The 19451-nt window shown below is 35.4% G+C and overlaps 1 protein-coding gene across 1 annotated transcript; it reads right to left on the bottom strand.

The window, feature by feature from the left end:
- Positions 1-6: 6 nt before the first annotated feature.
- LOC132852836 (ribosome quality control complex subunit NEMF-like) lies at positions 7-19337 on the bottom strand. The gene is made up of 32 exons (XM_060880296.1): positions 19196-19337; positions 18789-18857; positions 18566-18668; positions 18350-18475; positions 17261-17409; positions 16324-16391; positions 16137-16226; positions 15926-15999; positions 15758-15828; positions 15581-15656; positions 15360-15500; positions 13416-13624; positions 12323-12514; positions 11781-11844; positions 11592-11680; positions 11402-11505; positions 11256-11318; positions 9461-9573; positions 8931-8988; positions 8625-8683; positions 7449-7569; positions 5875-6196; positions 4703-4745; positions 4407-4456; positions 4181-4322; positions 3547-3624; positions 3275-3469; positions 2060-2098; positions 1132-1238; positions 905-948; positions 735-814; positions 7-645 (listed from the first exon to the last, which is right to left on the bottom strand). Exons 1-32 carry the CDS (start codon positions 19252-19254, stop codon positions 568-570), a joined length of 3276 nt encoding a protein of 1091 aa, XP_060736279.1. The 5' UTR covers positions 19255-19337; the 3' UTR covers positions 7-567.
- Between the last annotated feature and the right edge of the window lie 114 nt (positions 19338-19451).

The raw sequence follows: 19451 nt of genomic DNA, 5'->3' as shown, positions 1-19451 counted from the left end.
TAGAAATACTGATCAGAAAAGAATTTTATTTTACACATTGATTTTGCCATGCAGTTGAATAGGACTTTTTATTCACAAGAAGTTTACAAAGTACAAACTGTAAGCCTTTCATATACGTCTTTCTGCATGTATTTGAGAGGACAAACTTTTTTGTGCTTTAAAAATTCTAAAAATTTCTATCTTAGGAGACATTTTTGTAGAAGTTATTTTATATATCAAGTAAATATTGTTGCAAATATTTTGCTTTTCAATGGAAAAATAACTAAATTGAATGACGACATTTTAAAGCTGTCATCAATGTACTTTAGATTCTTTTTTATGTAGCTCCCAAAAATCAATGGAATGAAATCTCAATGTTAAATGAATATAGGACAGCATTTTTGGAGCCCCCCCCCTTTGCCCTCTGTAACGGTAAACTGTAAAGGAATGAAATTTGTTTTATTTGTTACAATTTAACGTTAAAAACACAACGTACAGGCTCCAAAAAGGCAAGCGTATGCAGGAGATGAACTGTTCAAGGTTTTTCAGCTGAATATTGTCTGCAACCAAAGTCAGTATTCCACATGTTTACTTCTTCTTTGCTGCCAAAAGGTTTGGAGCAGATACTTTCACTTTTCCAGGCATGTTTCTTGAAAGATCAGTGTCCTATGTGAAAAGATGCAAAAGCTGAATAATTCATTTATTCATGAACAGTTACAGTACATGATATGAGCAAATTTAGCACAGTCAAATACCTTCACGCTGCGGAACAGGTCTTTCTCTCTGGCAATGGTTTCTTTAGCATGCATGAAGCTAAACACAGCGGTCCGAGCAGCTGATAAAGTTAAAGAGACATTATTCAGGTATGAAAAGTACTATTCACAATTAAAATAAGAAAATAAATATGCTCATAATATTATTTTACCTTTTCCTTTCTTCTGAGTCCCAGGAGTCAATTTCACTTTGTGCCTGAGGAAAAGTTAGGTGCATGATGTACAGTAAGTATATCTTGAAGAGGTTCTGTGAAAGAGTGCTATCCTGCTATGTAAGTTATATTTTTGCACAGTATTGTATTCAGTAGGTGTAGGCTGATGTGCGTGTTAACTGTACACTCAATATGTGATAACAGATGAAAAGAGAACAGATCAGTACTTGTAATTGGAGAGAGCTGTGTAAGGTGCACACACAGGCACCGCAAAGAGCAGTACATCGTCTGGATGCGGCTGACCGGTGAGAGAGTCAAGAAAATTTTCATTTTCCTAAAAAACAAACAAAGAATTTATACACCGTCATACCAAAAAGGTTAACTAAATATAAATACAGTAAATCAACGTAAATCAAATTTGAACAGGAGTCCCACTGTTGCAACAGCTAAATTAGTACTTTGAGCAGTGGTTGGTGCAGGAATACTCTGGTACATGATATACTGTAGATTCAGTACGTTGTGGCATCTTTCCAAACACATAACAAGGATCCATTCACAACAGAAATATAGGGAATGTAAGAACAACTGCCAAAAATGTATTCCATGGTTTGAACAGATGACTGAACAGAGAATTTAGAAACTGCTATTTTTTGGGGAGAGAAACCTGAGAACTTGGAAAAAAAAAAAAAAAAACTCATGTGGACATGGTGATCATGTACAGCAACTCTGCACTAACAGTAACACAAGCTCATGATCAATTCTGGGACCCTGGGGTTGTGAGGCAGCAACACTTCTCAATGTGCCAGGACAGTTAAATAAGAATTAAAACCATAATATTAAATCGTTGATCTGAGATAAATGTGTGAATACATAAATGAGCTTTATATATATATATATATATTTATTTATTTATTTTTAATTTGTTTTCTTGCACATACTAAAATAATTTCATAAAATTGTATTAAGAAAATAAAATGTAATGTAAAACAAAAAAGTGTTTATATTTGTTTTATTGTACAAGAAGTATAGAAATAGATTATTTTCATTTATAAATTGCAGTAACTGGGAAATCCTGCTAAATGAGTTTACACACCTAGGAGCAGTATTAGAGACACAGGGCATGGTGTTAAACATGTCCTTATTGTAGAAGATTACCTCTGCTCCAGGATTCTCCTGATCCACATCATCAGCATCCTATAATGGATAAAAAAAAAAGCATTATCTCAGCATTAAGCATCAATCAAATCAAACTACTTATTTTGGCTTTTCCCCTTAGGGGTTGCCATAGCGAATTATCTGTTTCCACCTAACTCTATCCTCAGCATCCTCTACTCTAGCATCAATTACCTTCATGTCTTCTTTCAACACATCCATACTGTAAATCTCCTCTTTGGCCTTCCTCTTCACCTCTTACCTGGCAGCTCCATCTCAAACATGCTTCTACCAATATAACCATCTCCCTCCTCTGTGCTTTCATTCCTCTTCTTTCCAGATCAGACCTTCACCTTTCCAGGTGTTCCTCCACCTACTCTCTACTCACTACAGATCACAATGTCATCCGCAAACATCACTGTCCACGGAGATTCCTGTCTGACTTCATCTGTCAACCTGTCCATCAACATATCAATCATATCAAACATTACATCCAAAATGAAACCTCACGACCTACCTGCTAAAATCTCTCTTTATACATGGTTCATTGTTCTACCATTACAACTATCTAACTTTAAATCTGCATTTACAATATTCTGGCATTTATTGTGTTGGGTACATAACCAGCATTTGTCTGTCAGAATAAGGTAAGCAATTTATCATAGATTTTCAATCAGTATAAACAAAAATTATTTGCCTGAAATATATTTAGCAAGCCAGATAAAAAATTAAATGTTAATATAACCTTTTTTAAGTTTTTACTTCTTTTTTGGAAAAGAAGTTCAAATTTCAAAGGATTATGACAAACACTAGAGGCATCTCAGAGAGCAAAAATGGGTTCGATACATTTACATTGAGGATATTAACATTTGTGTAAAAAAACTAACCTTTTCTCTGGTTTTCTAAGGAAAACCTTTTCTAAGAACTTTATCAATATATAGATCTAGTTCTTCTAGGCTTGTTACAAACAAAAATACTTATGGAAAAAATATAAATTCTTAAACCACACAGTTGTTATTATTAATATTATTATTATTATAGTTATTATAGTTCTACTTTCAAATAACTACCATTAACCACCACCGTGGTGTGTGGCATGACTAAGAAATTCACTGCTGAACATGAACATGAGCACTCCCAAAGCAGCCAGAAATTATATTTTTTGGCCTCTATTAAAAAAGAGTGAATCCTCGGCACTATTAAATGAATTCCTCCTACCTTATCATCCTGTTCTGTGCTGTATTGTCCTGCTTGATTGACATCAATCCCCGGCTGTTCAGCTTTCTTCGCTACAGTCACTGGAACTCTGGGCTTTTGAGCAAATTTCTGAGGTGCTCGCTTCCCAGGCTCTTCCTTTCCCTTCTTTCCTTTCTTCCCTTTCTCCACTTTCTCTTCTTTATTGGAGCCTGCAGACTGTGCAAAGAGTGTTTAGTTGAATTCAAAAACCAAACTGACTAAAGGACAAAAGCACACAAGAAAACACAACTAACCCCAAGTAACTTCATCCTTAGCTCTCGGTCTTCCTCATCTTGGTCTTTGTATTTGTCCTTGATTTTCTTCAGCTTGTTCTAAAGAACCATAAACCATGTAAAACCATATTATTGACTTTTGCAGCACTGATATTTAATACCATACTGATATTTAAGGCAATTCTTCAGCTAATCATTGTCAAATCCTATAAAACTGGTAATGTAATATAAGCTGTTTGCAGACTTCATTCTTTTATTTTGGTGAGTTATAACATCACTTTTCTACCTTTAATAAAAAGAAATGTCTTATCTGGAAAGCCATAATTGGTATTCAGTATCTCCAGAAACATTATTCCAAGTAACAGGAAATTCAGCAGAGAGAAATAGCATAGATGACGAGGTATAGAAATTTGTGCAAAAATTTAAAGTATGGTTATTTTGTTCCCAGTTGGAAGGTCCAGGTGAGAAGATTCAGTCAAAATACATTACAGACTTTGTGTTTTTTTTTTTTGTTCAAGCAGCAAATAAAGAAAAAAATAATTATATGCATATACAATTAATTAATGCAGTAACACCTGTCCAGGAACCTGTCTGATGTGTCACAGAATAACCTTCTAGTGTTCCACTAACATCGCTTAGTGTGATGCAATGAAACCTTTTGTCCTCTCTTCACAAGCTGAGCAGCTCCTCCACACTTAGAACTCAGACTGGTTGCAGAACTTTGGATGTCCTCTTTTTTCATCTCAGCTTCTTCTGGCTGTTCAATGCTCCCCGGTTTCTGCTTCTTTTTCTTATCCCTGTATACAAATACACAGTCATTCAGGTTCAACCCACGTAAATACTGTACAATATATAATTTATATCTATATTTAATATTTTACCTTCTCTGCTTTGCACTCATGTACTTTTTCCCTTGTGGCACTGCGTTTTCCTGTTAGAAGGAGAAGTCAGTTTTTTATTACTGGACTTGTTAATATTCATTCATTATAATAATAGTTAATTGGTTTAGTTATAGTTGGTTTATAACAGAGCCTAATTTTACTAAGACCATAAAGACCCTGGTAAGCTTACAAAAACAATGTAAATAGTATATAATACTTATATTGAAATTGTATTAAATTATTTAATCTCTTTAGCTCGATTCTTTGCTTTATATTATAATATTTATGAAATATACCCGTGTTGCAACTTCTTGTTTGAAACCAGCACTGGTCATTCCCCTGCAATAAAAAATGCTTAATATTATAAAGAAATTTTCTCCAAAATAATATCTTCCTGGTTTTTAAATCAACAAACATCATGTGAAACACTTTCAGATTATGCCATATGTGTCTGCAACTGTATTGTGAGGATGAACACTATTGTTCCTAACGATGTTTGGATTGCGATCTGGTGACCGTATAATTTACATGATTTTCATTTACTGTTAAACCATTTAATGACCCATCCTGCAATGTTGTGAAGTGAATGGGGTCGTCCTGGAAGAGACCACGTCATCACTGTTGTTGTACAACACACATTCCCACATCTTGAGTGGGTAGAAATACTAGATCATCATCTTGCACATCACTGTAGAACACTGCCTTTCCAACACAGAATTCAGAAATATACATTTGATCTTTGTAGTCAGTTGTTACCACTGAAACACTGATGATAAATCACCAATGTCTCTCTAAATGGTTTGCTTTCCATTTATTTTGTTACTACTCCTTTGGAGCATCTGGTTTCTACACAGAGTGTCCTCAATGGATCTGTTGTCCTCTTCCAGTGGGACTCCAGAGAAGTGCATTTGGAAGACGGCTATATTTCTATGCTGATATTTGATACACTGTTCTTAAAACATGGTGCTTAAAAGCATCTCCAGTTAAGTGAGCTGTGCTGCTGATGCATTGGTTTTGGATGCCAAGATGTATCTTGGTTTATCAAGCTTAGTGTGTAGACTCCTGTTCAGCTTTCTCTTGTGCAGTGCAAATGGAGGACATATTTACTTTCCATTGGCAATGCTTTTTCCAAGCTGTCAGATAATACAAAAATGTACAGGTCTTGTAAATCAGCAAGGTGGGTCCTAAAAAGAAAAATGCAGCAGCAAAAAATTAAAAGACTAACATTTTGTATTGAGGAAAGGCAAGTTTTTATGAAGGCACGAGGTGACGATGAAGATAGATAAGAAGTAGCCTGTTTGTTTTTTTTCTTTAATAATGACAAAGGTCTTGGAGAATCCATCACTGATCAGCTGTACTAGGCTATAATTTATCGGTCTTAATAGTAAGTCACTTTGTATAAACTTAACTGAAAACATTTTGCCAAATTATTAAATGTAAATGCAAGTCTGGTACAGTTAAGTATTACCTGTTGGACTGAAGGTGTGTCAGTAGGATTGTGGTGTCTGGAAAACTGATGTCAGTACTATCATCCTCACTCTTAGTCCCTTCATCAGTCTCATTTTCTTCTCTCTGTTCACACACCCTCTTTTCCTCTTCTACCTCCTCCGCTTCCTCCTGCTTCAACGTCTCAAACTGGCTTTCACCTGACTGCTCTTCATCAGCTTCTATGTTCTCTTCTGCTTCCACTTTCTGTAGCATATCTTCATGTCCTTCTTCTTGTTCTTCTTCCACTGTGCCATCCTCCTCTGACTCTCCCTCAGCCTCTACTTCATTTGCACTGTCTTCTCCTGGGAGAAACATAGTGTATGACTGGGTTAACAAACTGCAAAAAATGTAAACAATATGTTAATAAGCTCTCAGTTCAAATCAATCAAACATTCAAAACGATGAAGTTATAGTGAATTAAAATACAAAATATTTGAACAACAATGTTTATTTTTGTTATTAGGAAGTGTCGAATTGCCTACAACCAGAGACATGAGAGAATTTTTCCTTAGGTTGATCTCAAATATTATTTATATATATTATTATTAATAGTAGCTTTTTCTTAGAGAGAGTAAGTGTTTGTAATATGATACAAAATAGTATATTTTTTTATGTAAAAATTGCAAGAAAATTAAATTACGTCAGAAGTTTTTCCACCATCAGTGTTAAATTATTCATTCATTCATTCATCTTCTACCGCTTATCCGAACTACCACGGGTCACGGGGAGCCTGTGCCTATCTCAGGCGTCATCGGGCATCAAGGCAGGATACACCCTGGACGGAGTGCCAACCCATCGCAGGGCACACACACACACACACTCTCATTCACTCATGCACTCACACACTAGGGACAATTTTCCAGAGATGCCAATCAACCTACCATGCATGTCTTTGGACCGGGGGAGGAAACCGGAGTACCCGGAGGAAACCCCCGAGGCACGGGGAGAACATGCAAACTCCAAACACACAAGGTGGAGACGGGAATCGAACCCCGACCCTGGAGGTGTGAGGCGAACGTGCTAACCACTAAGCCACCGTGCCCCCCCAGTGTTAAATTACAACATTATAATTACAAATGTTTACAAATAATTACAAAAAATTGAATTAAGTGGAAAAATGAACTTTATTTTAACTGTTTAATTAAGTGATAAACATTTCAGGGAAAAAAAGATCTTCTATTTGGGCAAAGGTGTAGAGTAAAGATCAATATTTTTGAATGACTTGAATCCAACTAAAAATCTGTGGAAGCAGGCTTTGCACAGGAGATGCCTTTACAATTTAATGGATCTAGAATGGTTTTGCAAGAAAGAACTGGAAAATATTACCATGTCAAGATGTGCCGATGACACTTAGGCCGCAAGGTTATTTTGAGATTTTTTTTTTCTGTTTTCCCCTTTTAAAAATTGTGGGTTTTTTTGTATTTTTATAATTTGTAATTGCAAGGTGAGAAAGTTCTGACAGGAGCAATTTTGGCTTGTTTATTTTAAATCACAAAACCTGCCATTTTAACAGGAGTGCATATTCTATTAATAACCATATTTATATATAAATACCCAGCAGCTCCTCTCCTTCCTCCAAAAGCTCTGCAGTTCTAGAGCTGGTATCTTCCATGTCCTCCTCCAGAGTTTTAACCTTCCTCTCTCCCCGGTGTCTAAACACACATTGCTCATCCACCTACAGGCACAATAGATGACTCTGAAACAATTGGCTAAAACAGTGTGCATGTATAATCCCATTCAACCCATTTCCTTCCAAACAATTTGGTGTATTTTAAGATGTAGTTGGATTTAGTTGAACTAAACTGGACTGCACAAATCAATCACTTACTCAACTGCTGCTTTGGCACACCACATTTCAATACCTCATCAAACTGCTGCTACTACATAAGTTTTGTATCCATGTTCATTTTTTCTAGCTTTATAATGTACATATAATATACAGTATGCACACTGGTCAGTGCTATTTTGTGTACATGTCTTGTGTATTGTCTGTTTGCACTGATGCACTATGTTGCACACATTGCACTTTATGTGGCTAGGACTTAGGTCCTTAGCTCTGTGTTGTTTTATGTAGCTTTATGTTGTTTTATGTTGTTATGTGATAGGCCTACTTCATTGAGAGTGTTCTTGACTTGGCTAGATGTTCAAAAGGGGTTTTCTTCAGAGAGGAACACATTCTGAAAATCTGAATATACCAAATTCTGGACTGGGACCCTCAAATTGTCTATTATTTCTATGTGTATTTCAGCCAAATCATGGCCTCCTTCACTTTCTTCGACACCTCTTTGGAACACATATTGCAAGTTCCCATCAACAGCTACCAAATAGAAATTCAATACATGGAATTAACTCCAGACCTGTAATTTCGTTAATTAAATAATAATAAATAATTTTTATATTATTAATTAAATAATAATAATAATAATAATAATAATAATAATAATAATAATAAAACAGCCCACACCTGGTTACGAAACTGCTTATCGTGCATATGTCCAATTAAATTGAGATAAAATTGTGTCCCTTAACATAACTATACACATGGCTCTATACTATATGTGTGTGTCTGAAATGTCATTTTCAGTTTTAATTTCTTGTTTATAGGACTATTGTATAAAAGCTATATCACATTAGATATGCTCTTATAATGAATATCAGCACAGTTGTGATTATATCTCCAACGTCATGCCTATGGCAGTATCACAGACAAACCAAAGTGCACATACTTACTTTAAAGAGAAAACCAAATCCCATTATAAGATATGAGGGGGGTAAGTAATTCTTCTTCCCTAAGAGAAAATGAAAAAACAGTACAACATTTTATTAACTCTTTGTGCAAACACTGGTGGTAGACAACCCTGAAATACCTCAATTACAACAACTGAATAAAACCAATACTAAGTCATAAGAATTCTACTTAATACTGCTTAATTAATAATTCATTATTCTAGTATGCTTCTAAATAATTCATTATAAATAGAGATAATGATATATCAGATGTGCGTAAATACAGGGTCTGAAGAAAGCCTAACTTACCTCTAATCATGAAGCTTCCTGTTGTTAAGTACTCTCCTGTTGGTGCAGTTTTGGACACCTGCAGCAAGTAAAAACTAGAATAGTCATATCATATTTCAATAATTTTCGATTCAATAAAAATTTTTTTGTCTAACGCTTTTAACAATTCATATCGTCTCTCTCAAAGCAGCTATGTATGTATGTATGTATGTATGTATATCTTAATGAGCAAGCCGGAGGTGACGCAACAAGGAAAAACTCCCCAAGTTGATGCGAGGAAGAAACCTTAAGAGTAACCAGGCTCAGAAGGGAACCCCATCCTCATTTGGGTGACACTGGACAGTAAATAATGTAAATGTAAATAATGTCCTTTCTACAGTTTATAGTTTATAATAGTGCAAGCAAGAGCTCCTGAGGAACTAATGGGTCAGCACAAACTCACCATGGACCCAACACTAATTCCTTCCTACCAAAGTCTTCAAATTACTGCTGATGAAGACCAAATATTGTATACAATTCTGGATTAGAATTAAAAGCCTGCCCTGGCTCACCTGGTTATGATGGACCCACCAAGCACTAGTGATCACTTTGGCATCCCAAGCAGCACTGTAGCACACAGCCATTGTTCCAGCTTCAGTTAGTGTGCGTGGTGGAACAAGCTCACCTTAATATGCAAGGTAGATCTTATTAGCATTCCGAAACATTTAACAGTAGAGTCAACAAATTTAGAGTCAACAAAATAACTTTAAAAATATATGAACCAGGTTAATTCTACTAAACTAGTAGAATTAGTTAATATACACAGAAAATCCATTATTAAAAATCAGAGAGCTGTAAATTCTCAAATTAAACTTGATACCTGACTGCATCTAAATGCTTAAAATATCTTTATGTCTTTCACATTGTTATTGCTGTAATTTGGCCTACACATTTTGGCAGAATTGCTACAATTCATACACATTGATGGGATTTTTGTAAATTGGGTTCAAGATAGGATTTTGGAAAAATTAATGAACTTACTTTCTCGATTTGGAGATAATGACTTTCATTGTGGTTCACTGGAGTACCAGAGACTTAGAAATGGCTTTGTAAACCTTTCCTTGTGTTCTATTTTAATTACTGCATTTCACAACTTTTATATAATCACCATCTTTCACCCTGCGTCTCAGGGCTGGAAAGGTTCTGTTTATATAATGTTTAGATTCAATACAGCTGGCAGTAATCAAGCCTAGATGTGACTTGTCCAATTTACCACAATTCTCAATTAAATTGAGTCAGTGGTTGTTGGATGACATTTTTACTTTAATTAACAAAATCATTTTATCACTATTTTGTTACTTGGCAAAACCTCAGGAAGAACAAATATAATGATTGATCTTGTGAATCTTTCTGTAAGAAGACGTTTAGTTAACTCTTATGGGAGGAGTCACAAGTCTCAGGGCTTTGAAGAGGTCAGTAATTTTTCTGCCACGAGAGTCTTCAGAAGAGACAACTTTAAACTTACTAACTATTCCTTGCCATATGTATGTGGACACCAGACATCATACCCATATTTGCTTGTCGAACATCCTGTTCTAAAGCTCGTGCCCCATTTACTGTTATAACATATTCCACTCTTTTAGGAAGGCTTTCCACTAGACACTAGACTAAACTAACAAGGATGTGTATATTTCACATTCTGTCACATGAGCATCAGTGAGGTCAGGGAGGCCTCGTGTACTGTAGGCATTCCTGTTCAACCCATAGGTGTTCAGGGCTCTGTCCAGGCCACTTGAGTTCTTACCCACTGATCTTGAGTTCTTTGGAAAATCATTAGGACTTAGCCACATTCTGTAAAGCATACAAAAACCTTCTAATTTTGTGCATTCAATTTTGTGGGAGAAGTTTGTGTATGTGGGCATCCCAAATATAGGTGTGATGGTTGGGGTCCATATATCTTTGACTATATAGTGTTAATTATAAATGGTTAAAAGTATGAATGTAAGTAATTATATATGTAAGTTAATTTATTTTTTATTTTATTTATTTATTTAAGAGGACAATGTACATTAATTAACATTACAATAATGTAAATGTACCCGAGAAAGCTCAAAAGTGCTAATTTTCATCGGCAGTCCTCCTGCCAGATGTGCAAAGGGCAACCTTAAAAATGGTAATGGTAATAAATAAAATGATTGCAATCATTAGCAGATTTGCTTTGAATAAGAGGAATAAATAACTTGCTGTTTTTGGAATCTAAGCTAATTCATGTTCTAAGTCATGTTTTATTCCTTATAGCTTAAACACATCAAACCACTCAATCAATATAAAATTTAAATGTTAGATAGTTCGACAAAATCCTTGTACCAGATGGATTCTTGATGACGCAGCTTGTGGCTCCATGAAGATCAGCATGGATGTAGATGTCCCCTAAGTGATAAACATTCGCTGAAACTTGAAGGGGAAAAGGACATCTACACATTCAAAACAAAATCTAAGCTAAACTCTTCTACCTGGTCGCAGGTAACGTTTAACTATCATCTCATTCTGCTGCTGGTCCCGCCCAGCAATGATAAGGTAGTTCTCTGAACTAATGAACCACAGGAACTTTTCAAACCTGGTAATAAACAGAAAGCAGTCAGAATTTTTGGGATATGAAAAATGTATCTATAATCCTTAAACTACTTTTAAAAATTGTCTCACCAGAAGACTTTTCTGGCTTTCTGAATGGTTGTCACTGTCTGGACCTCTTTAAGGGTTTGCTTGGTCTTTTTCTCAGCAGACTTAAAAGCCTTGGGGAGGGGGGGAGGGGGAAGTCCAGCAATAATATATAATATATACACACAGTAATTTAACTTTTAATTTGGAAGTAATGTGTTCTTTTATTTTTACCTTCTCTGCAGCCTCAACTGTTTTCTGCTCCTTTTTGGCAGCATTCCGCTTGTGGTCATAATATCTGAGAGATTATTGACAGCGGGCAGACATCTTATTGTACACACAATGGCCTCTTTTATCAATACTTTTATGAGCATTTACATATGAATCTTGGTATTTATGTAAATACTACAACTTGTGAAAGTTTTAATATCCTATGTGTAAACAATTTATGCATAAAAATTCTTGACTGAGCAACTTCATGTCATATTTACAATGCTAATGCATTTTAATATTTTGTTTAATGTCTATAAACAGTCAAGTTATTGTCTGAGAGAATAGAATCATTCAAGACTCAATAATATCATCATACAATTGTAACAAACGTGTACAAGTGTTACTAGATGTAATCATAGTTCACATTGCACATGGAAATATGTAGATAGCAATTATTTAAAGAATGTAAAAAAAATGTAAAAACATTAAACTATGTGATATTCCTGGATTATCTCATACAGATGCAATTATATGTGAATATATTTACAAACATGACTACTCACTTTTTTGAATTGGCATAAGCGGATAAGCCAAGGTCCACGTCCACCAACATGGGTCTATTCTTTTGTACCTTGCCCTTCTGTCCTTTGTCTTTATTCTTATTTTTCTTCTCCTTTGGCTGCTCAGACCCTTCATTAGTATCTTCAGAAGCTATTTTCTCTTCCTCACCTTCCTCTGAGCCAATGTATGGATTCCTGTATAATGAAAGTTTATTTATCAGCCCAATTTTTTAATGAATTAATTTAATGAAATTTAATGAAATTACTGGGGAAAAAAAAGTAAATTTATGGCTTTAAGATTTTTGTGTATGGGAGTTTTTGTATGAATCAATATTGACAATATTATTCGAAATTTAATATTCAATTTTAAATCTTAGAAATAGTGTAACAAAACTGAAAACATTATTTGACCCACTTCATTCTGCATACATTATAAATTTATCATTTTGACCAAAGTTGGCTGAAAATTATTCACTTGCTTTTGCACCTGCGCGCACACACTATATCAGAACAGGCCATAAATATGTGAATGTTTGCCTCAATCTTGTTAATATTGTTCTCACTCACTCATTTTCTACCGCTTATCCGAACTACCTCGGGTCACGGGGAGCCTGTGCCTATCTCAGGCGTCATCGGGCATCAAGGCAGGATACACCCTGGACGGAGTGCCAACCCATCACAGGGCACACACACACACTCTCATTCACTCACACAATCACACACTACGGACAATTTTCCAGAGATGCCAATCAACCTACCATGCATGTCTTTGGACCGGGGGAGGAAACCGGAGTACCCGGAGGAAACCCCCGAGGCACGGGGAGAACATGCAAACTCCACACACACAAGGTGGAGGCGGGAATCGAACCCCGACCCTGGAGGTGTGAGGCGAACGTGCTAACCACTAAGCCACCGTGCCCCCTGTTAATATTGTTATTAAATGAAATTATATGTTGCAGAGTTTATGGCAGGGTGTATAAATGAGTTACTACAATATAAAAAGACTAAGTGTTAAAAGGCTTAGAAAGGTTTTCACTCATCTGTAGTATAATAGGCCAAGGGGGTTTTATAGATAGCACAATAAAGTAAAACATACTTCAGTAGCATAGTGATGTGGTTGGTTTGTAATTTCAGATCTTTAATTGCACATGCCACAGGATCTCCAGCTTCTTGAGCTTCTTTGACAAATAGGCTGATCTCAGCCCAGTCCACCTGATTAGCCAGAGCACTGCGCACCACCTGAATAGCTCGGTCTACAATGGGAAGATTCATTTCCAACAACTCGCCCTTCAAACGGTCTACTTCCTGCAAAACATCAAAATTACAACCGGATTTTATAAAGCTTTGTATTGTGTAATAAACTTCAGTGCTGAACAGTAAAAAATGGTAGAAGAATTTGCAAGGTACAAACTGGACAGTGTCGGCATACAACTTACATATAGAACATTTTTTGCATCTACATACAGCAGCAGAAGCAGAATCTTATCTGCATTGCATAACTTTATATACAATGTGTATATAAAAAGTCTACTTACTCCTAAATGGACTACTCCTTAAAATGTCAGGTAATTGTGAAAATAATTAACCAAAATTAATCATGTCAGAACTTTTCCCACCTTCTATGTGCAACTGCAAAATACACAAAGTTAAAAAAAATCTGAATCATTTTAGGGACCTTTTATCATTTATACACCACTCTGTCTTTTCAGGTAAGGGACTATCAGTATGGTATCTTGACATGACAATATTTTCCCAATCTAGGACAACACATTCTATATCCATCTAAGTCTATGGGTATCTCCTGTGTACAACCTGCTTCATATAAGGCCACAGATTCTTAGCTGAATTAAGGTCTAGACAATGGCTAGCTGAATCAAAAATTATTGTTTAATGTATGCATGTTTTGAGCCATTGTTATGATGAACACTGACCCCTGAAGGTATTGTGCTAAAATTGACTGGTATTTGTAGCTATTCATTATTTCCTTCACATTGATAAAAGTCCCAGTTCTTCATGAAGAAAAGCAGCCCTAAAAGCATGATGCTGCCACCACCCTGCTGCACTGGTGTTCTTTTGTCCCTTGCAACCTTGGGATAACCATGGACAATCATCTGTCCTTTTCTTCGCATGGTGTCAATGTGACAGTCATGTAGATTTTTCCTCTACAACATTAGAAGGATTCAGCCATTTTTATCCAGACAGGATGGTCAGGTGCTTGTTCAGTCTCTTCAGTCATTTTGAGGCTGGACTAATGCAAGACTCTGTTGGCAGGTCAACCTACGGGTGTAATTTGTCCTTCGAAGGCAAATGATATAAAATGCAGTTGCACAACTTGTTTTCAACCTTCCCAACACACCACCACTGCTGTGCTCCCTCCACTGGCTTCTTGTACAAAAGCAAAAAAAAAAAAAGCAAAAACACTCCACACATTGCACCTCGCTCCCTCCAATCTACTAGCATAAAATAATAATAATGCCTTTGGTTAAATCTTGTTAGTTTATTTTAGACCATATTTTTTCTTTATAGTAACAATATTTACTGTGCAATATTAGTAATTTAGCAATTTGTTTGTTTTTCAATGTTTTATATACTTGTTTATCACATTTTCACATTGTCACAACCTCTAACTTGCTCTTCCTGTCATATGACCGTGACATCTGAGAGGAAGATTGTGAGTTAAAATTCCAGCACTTCTGACACTGCTGGGCCCTTGAGCAAGGCCCTAAACCCTCAACTGCACAGTTATATAAATGAACTAAATATAAGTTGCTCCAGATAAGGGCATCTGCCAAATGGCAAGCACTAATGTAAAGCATTAACTGTCTTTTTCCTCATTACTGATCTCAAAAACACCCATGATTGTCATTCTGATTGTGCGGGCAGGATGACATACTGTCTCTTGTCAGAGAGTGCAGTTTTTCAAGAGTCCGCTTTATGGAATGTCTGTGGAGTCTAGTTTCTTATTATTATTAAACTTGAGGACAAATGTATAACAGAAGCAAATAAAAGTTTATCATGAAATACATTTTGAATACCCCACCTGAGCCTGATGTAGAGCCTCCAACCGTTGTTCGTGATCCTTTCTTACATTCTGAAGCTTTTTCAGAGCTTGTTTCTCCTGCTGAAGTGCTTTCAAGTCAATCTTCTGACTCTCCATCTTTGAGAAAAACTCATCAATAGCCTGAAAGGAAACAATTATGAATAAAAAGCTCATAGAAGAATCATTAAAATCAATATCAGTTAAAAAAAAGAACCACAAACCTTATCAAAAGACTCAAACTCAAGATATGGGCTCTTTGAGTGTTGGGAAAATAAAAATGGGTGAAATTCTTCATACCTATCAGACCAAAAATAGCATCATAGATAATTGTGGATCGGGTCAATAAATAGCAGAAAGACTGCAATTAAAACTAAAGAATAATATGATAATGATCCTACGTGAGCAACTCTTCATGTTGTTTGTCTGGTGTCATGCTTGGCTTTTTTTCAATTTTCTGAATGATGTAACCCTTTCACAGAGTAAAACGCAAAAACACACTTGTTAATAAAACATGTAATAATAGACAAGTTAGTAATACAACATTCAGATTAATTATTAATTACAACCTTTCTGTTGATGTTTGATGCCTTCTCCATATAGCTCTCTGCCAATTTCAAAGCCTCCAGAAGTTTTGGCCCATCTGTAGCATAACACATTCTAACACTGTATTAAATCCTTAAATGTCAATGAAGCAATACATATACATATATACAGTTTCTATAGTAACTGCTTTCATTTCTGGATATCTGGAGTTATTGCAATAACAAGAAAACAAACCTTCTGTCATGGTAAATCGACTGTCCATTTTTCCAAGACCAGGAAAGCCAACCTCTATAAGGCAGTGTTCAATTAGAGTTCCTCCATATGCTGTGGGAATAAAGTAAGAAACTTTAACCTTAATAAGGGACTCTTCATTATTAAAATAAACTTTGTGGATAATATTCTGCACAACGGTACCACTTACAAAGGTGGGGATTTAGAATCCTTTTTATTTGCTCCCCACTCTGAGCTTTGGAAAAAATGGCGTCAAGCCTGCAAAAAACAAACAAAAATCAGTAACATTACACAAATGCTGAACCTATAAATATGTAGTCTTCCAGAAAACCCTGTGAAACATTGTTTTGGATAGGTGTTGCAGCCATAAATGGCAAAAAAACTACCCTAATTGAGGTTTTCTACCAATTGCATACATATGATAAGAAAATGTAAAACTACTTCAATTTAAACTCTAAAGTCTCTGTATCATCAAGTCTCTATGTGTGTATATATTATAATCTGGTACATTAAGAAATAGTCATTGTGGTGTATGTAAATGTTTGATCCCCTGGAATTCTGATATTGTAAATTAATGCTGAATTGCATAGGTTTGTCTCTGATGTGAACAAAGCAGATGATAACATGAAATGTAAATAGCTGTGAAAAACTGACACTGACAATCTTTATCTTTATCCTAGGTGTTTGGCTGCAATTGTATATATAATTAGGCAAAAATAAAAATGTATATCATATTTGTATATATTTTTAAAGGGTATAAAATGTTCCAGGGAAATATTATTATTTTTGGCTTATTAATATTAATATTATTATTATTTTATAATCTTGCACTTCTCACATGGCCTTATACAATGTTACAATATATTTTATAATACAAACTAGATATAGGTAAAGTTTGTCACAACAAACTTTGAGGTTGGCTTGTCAAAACCAGTCTATTAATTATTAATAATAATAATAATAATTGTGTCAAGCTAACATAACTGCTAAAAATTAATCAAAATAACTTAGCAAAAAAAGCAACAACTGAACATATGGTGAAGCAAGACAGCAGTTAATTCTGTCTTAAGCAAACAAAGCTGGAAAGGCTTCTGCTTGTTTGCTCAAGATAGAATAAACTCTCTTACCTCTCCAGGCTGATAGGTGGTTCAGAAGGCCTGGCATTCTCTATAGGGTATCTTTCTCTCACTGCAATTTTGACATCCTCTGCATCAGCAGTTCGAAAACGCAGTAGATTCAGTATTGTATACTCATGATCTGTCAGGATTATGTTCCCCTGGAAATGACAGAACCATTTTCTCAAACACACAGATTCAGTTTGTAAAATCAATGATTATTATTCTCTCCAGAGTAGTGTGTCTTTCAGATATTGCCTTTGGCTACTTGCCCATAATATTTATTCTCTGTTTAATTTTTTGCCTATTTAACAATTATTCTTAATAGGTTGTTACTAATGAATGCTGCCCTTTCTGCCCTTTCTTTTTTTAATGTACTCAGTTTGGGGGTTAATTACAAAGTCAATAAAGTATCCGTTTACTAATGTAACCTTTACAGTTCAATGGAGTTTTTAAACATATTAGTTTACATTAGCGCTGTGGACATTAAGAGCTCCAGTTAGGGGTTATATACTTTGGATGAATTGGTCAATTACACGGCAAATGCCAGTGTTACAAAAGACTTTATACATTGCATGGCAGTGGGTATTAGAGTACTGCAGTAGAAAGCAACTCAACACAGAATAGTGTCATGTTAATGATAACCAGAGGGAGAGAAATCATTAGAGACAGGACCAATCCAAAACCTAGGACTATAAGTAATAATAACAACTAAATAATAATGGATCAGATATCGGATAAAAAAGTACAAAACTAGGTAAATTATAAACAAAAATAACGTATATATATTATATATTGTTAATATAAAGACACTGAAATGAAGTTTTCATTAAAATTTTATTATAATAAAATTTGACTTTATTTACAATGTAACTTGCTTTTTTGCCTGACATAATTAAACTGATTTTATTTAATTTTTTTAAATGGTGTTGTGTTGTTTTTATCTATGCATTTTTCTTGCATTTTTTTTAATGCAAGTGTATCAGTTAAAATTATTCAAATAATAAATATCAGAGGGGTACCAATATTAGCTGATGCCCACACTTGATTAAAAAAAATAGTATTGTGCCATCCAGAAATCCTAGAAAATAACTCTCTTACCCTGTCATACAACTCAACTATAAGGTGGTACGCGGCCTCTTCTGAGCCAAACTGAAGGTCCACAATCCTGTCCACACCGAGTTGTTTTACATGAACCAATCTCCTGGACTTCAGATGTTTTCTGCACTAAAGCAACATCGTAAAGAAAACTGTCAGCCCATTAAATCACAACCACGAATGAATCAAAGTGAACATACAGACCAGGGTACAACATACTTTCATAGCAAAGCCAGAGGGCATCATATTTTTGGGCCACTCAAATTCTGTGGAGTGAATCCTTATACCAGACTCAATCAACAACACGGCTTTGCTGTCTGGCCTGGAAAAAACTCAAATGTTATAAATTCTGAAATATATATGCACTTGATTCATATACATTTTTTTTTTGGGGTCATTTCATGTTGAATTATTTTCATGTATTAATATTGTGTTCTCTTACTTCTGTAGACGAATGAGATAAGTCTTGGTGTCAATGTCGTAGACATTGTACACTCGCATCCCCACATATCTGCAGCAACATGAAAGATATATTAAAATAAAATAAAATAAAAAACAACAGGAAAGAAACAGAGGGCACCAGCAATTAGACCAAAAGCACCTTAGACAATGTGTAGAAGCCTCTATGAGAGATCATTCTCACTCATGTGACTTACACACTGTACTTTTTATACACCAGACCAATAAAGAATAGGTCGTAGCTTATTTACACAAGCTGAAAAGAGATCTTTATAGATCTGCCTTTAAAGAAAATAACATCAGCTACTTCAACATGCAGAGTTTCAGAGGCCATGTGATTCTGACTGTGGCTTAACAGTGCCCATGTTGGGTGTATTTAATATTCCTTACTTGGTATCGAGCTCGGCAATCACTGCCCTAATGTCCACTGTACTGAATCTGCCTTTCATCGTGCCATCGAAGTACACAAATGATCACTTTCCCTATGCCGAAGAGCCACACTTCCGCAAAGATAAGCACTGCGCATGCGCCATGTTCTACGGAAGCCTGCGTGTTTTTACAGCGCGTATAATAAAAAAAAAAGGCGAAGTGTCTGTGGGAGATGTGTGGAGAAGGTGATCAATCATAAATACCGAGAGAGCCGTAT

The sequence above is a fragment of the Tachysurus vachellii genome, chromosome 10 (genome assembly GCF_030014155.1).
Source record: "Tachysurus vachellii isolate PV-2020 chromosome 10, HZAU_Pvac_v1, whole genome shotgun sequence".
NCBI classification, from domain to species: domain Eukaryota; kingdom Metazoa; phylum Chordata; class Actinopteri; order Siluriformes; family Bagridae; genus Tachysurus; species Tachysurus vachellii.
The sequence above is the reverse complement of the archived record's forward strand: the minus strand, read 5'-3'. Positions and strand labels throughout refer to the sequence as shown.

Coding starts and splice junctions, on each gene's coding strand:
- LOC132852836 (XM_060880296.1), bottom strand. CDS start 19,254: ATGAAAGGCAGATTCAGTACAGTGGACATTAGGGCAGTGATTGCCGAG. Junction 16,392..17,260: donor CCACCTATCAGCCTGGAGAG/GTAAGAGAGTTT, acceptor TGTTTTTTGCAG/GCTTGACGCCATTTTTTCCA. Junction 15,829..15,925: donor CATCAAACATCAACAGAAAG/GTTGTAATTAAT, acceptor ACTCTGTGAAAG/GGTTACATCATTCAGAAAAT.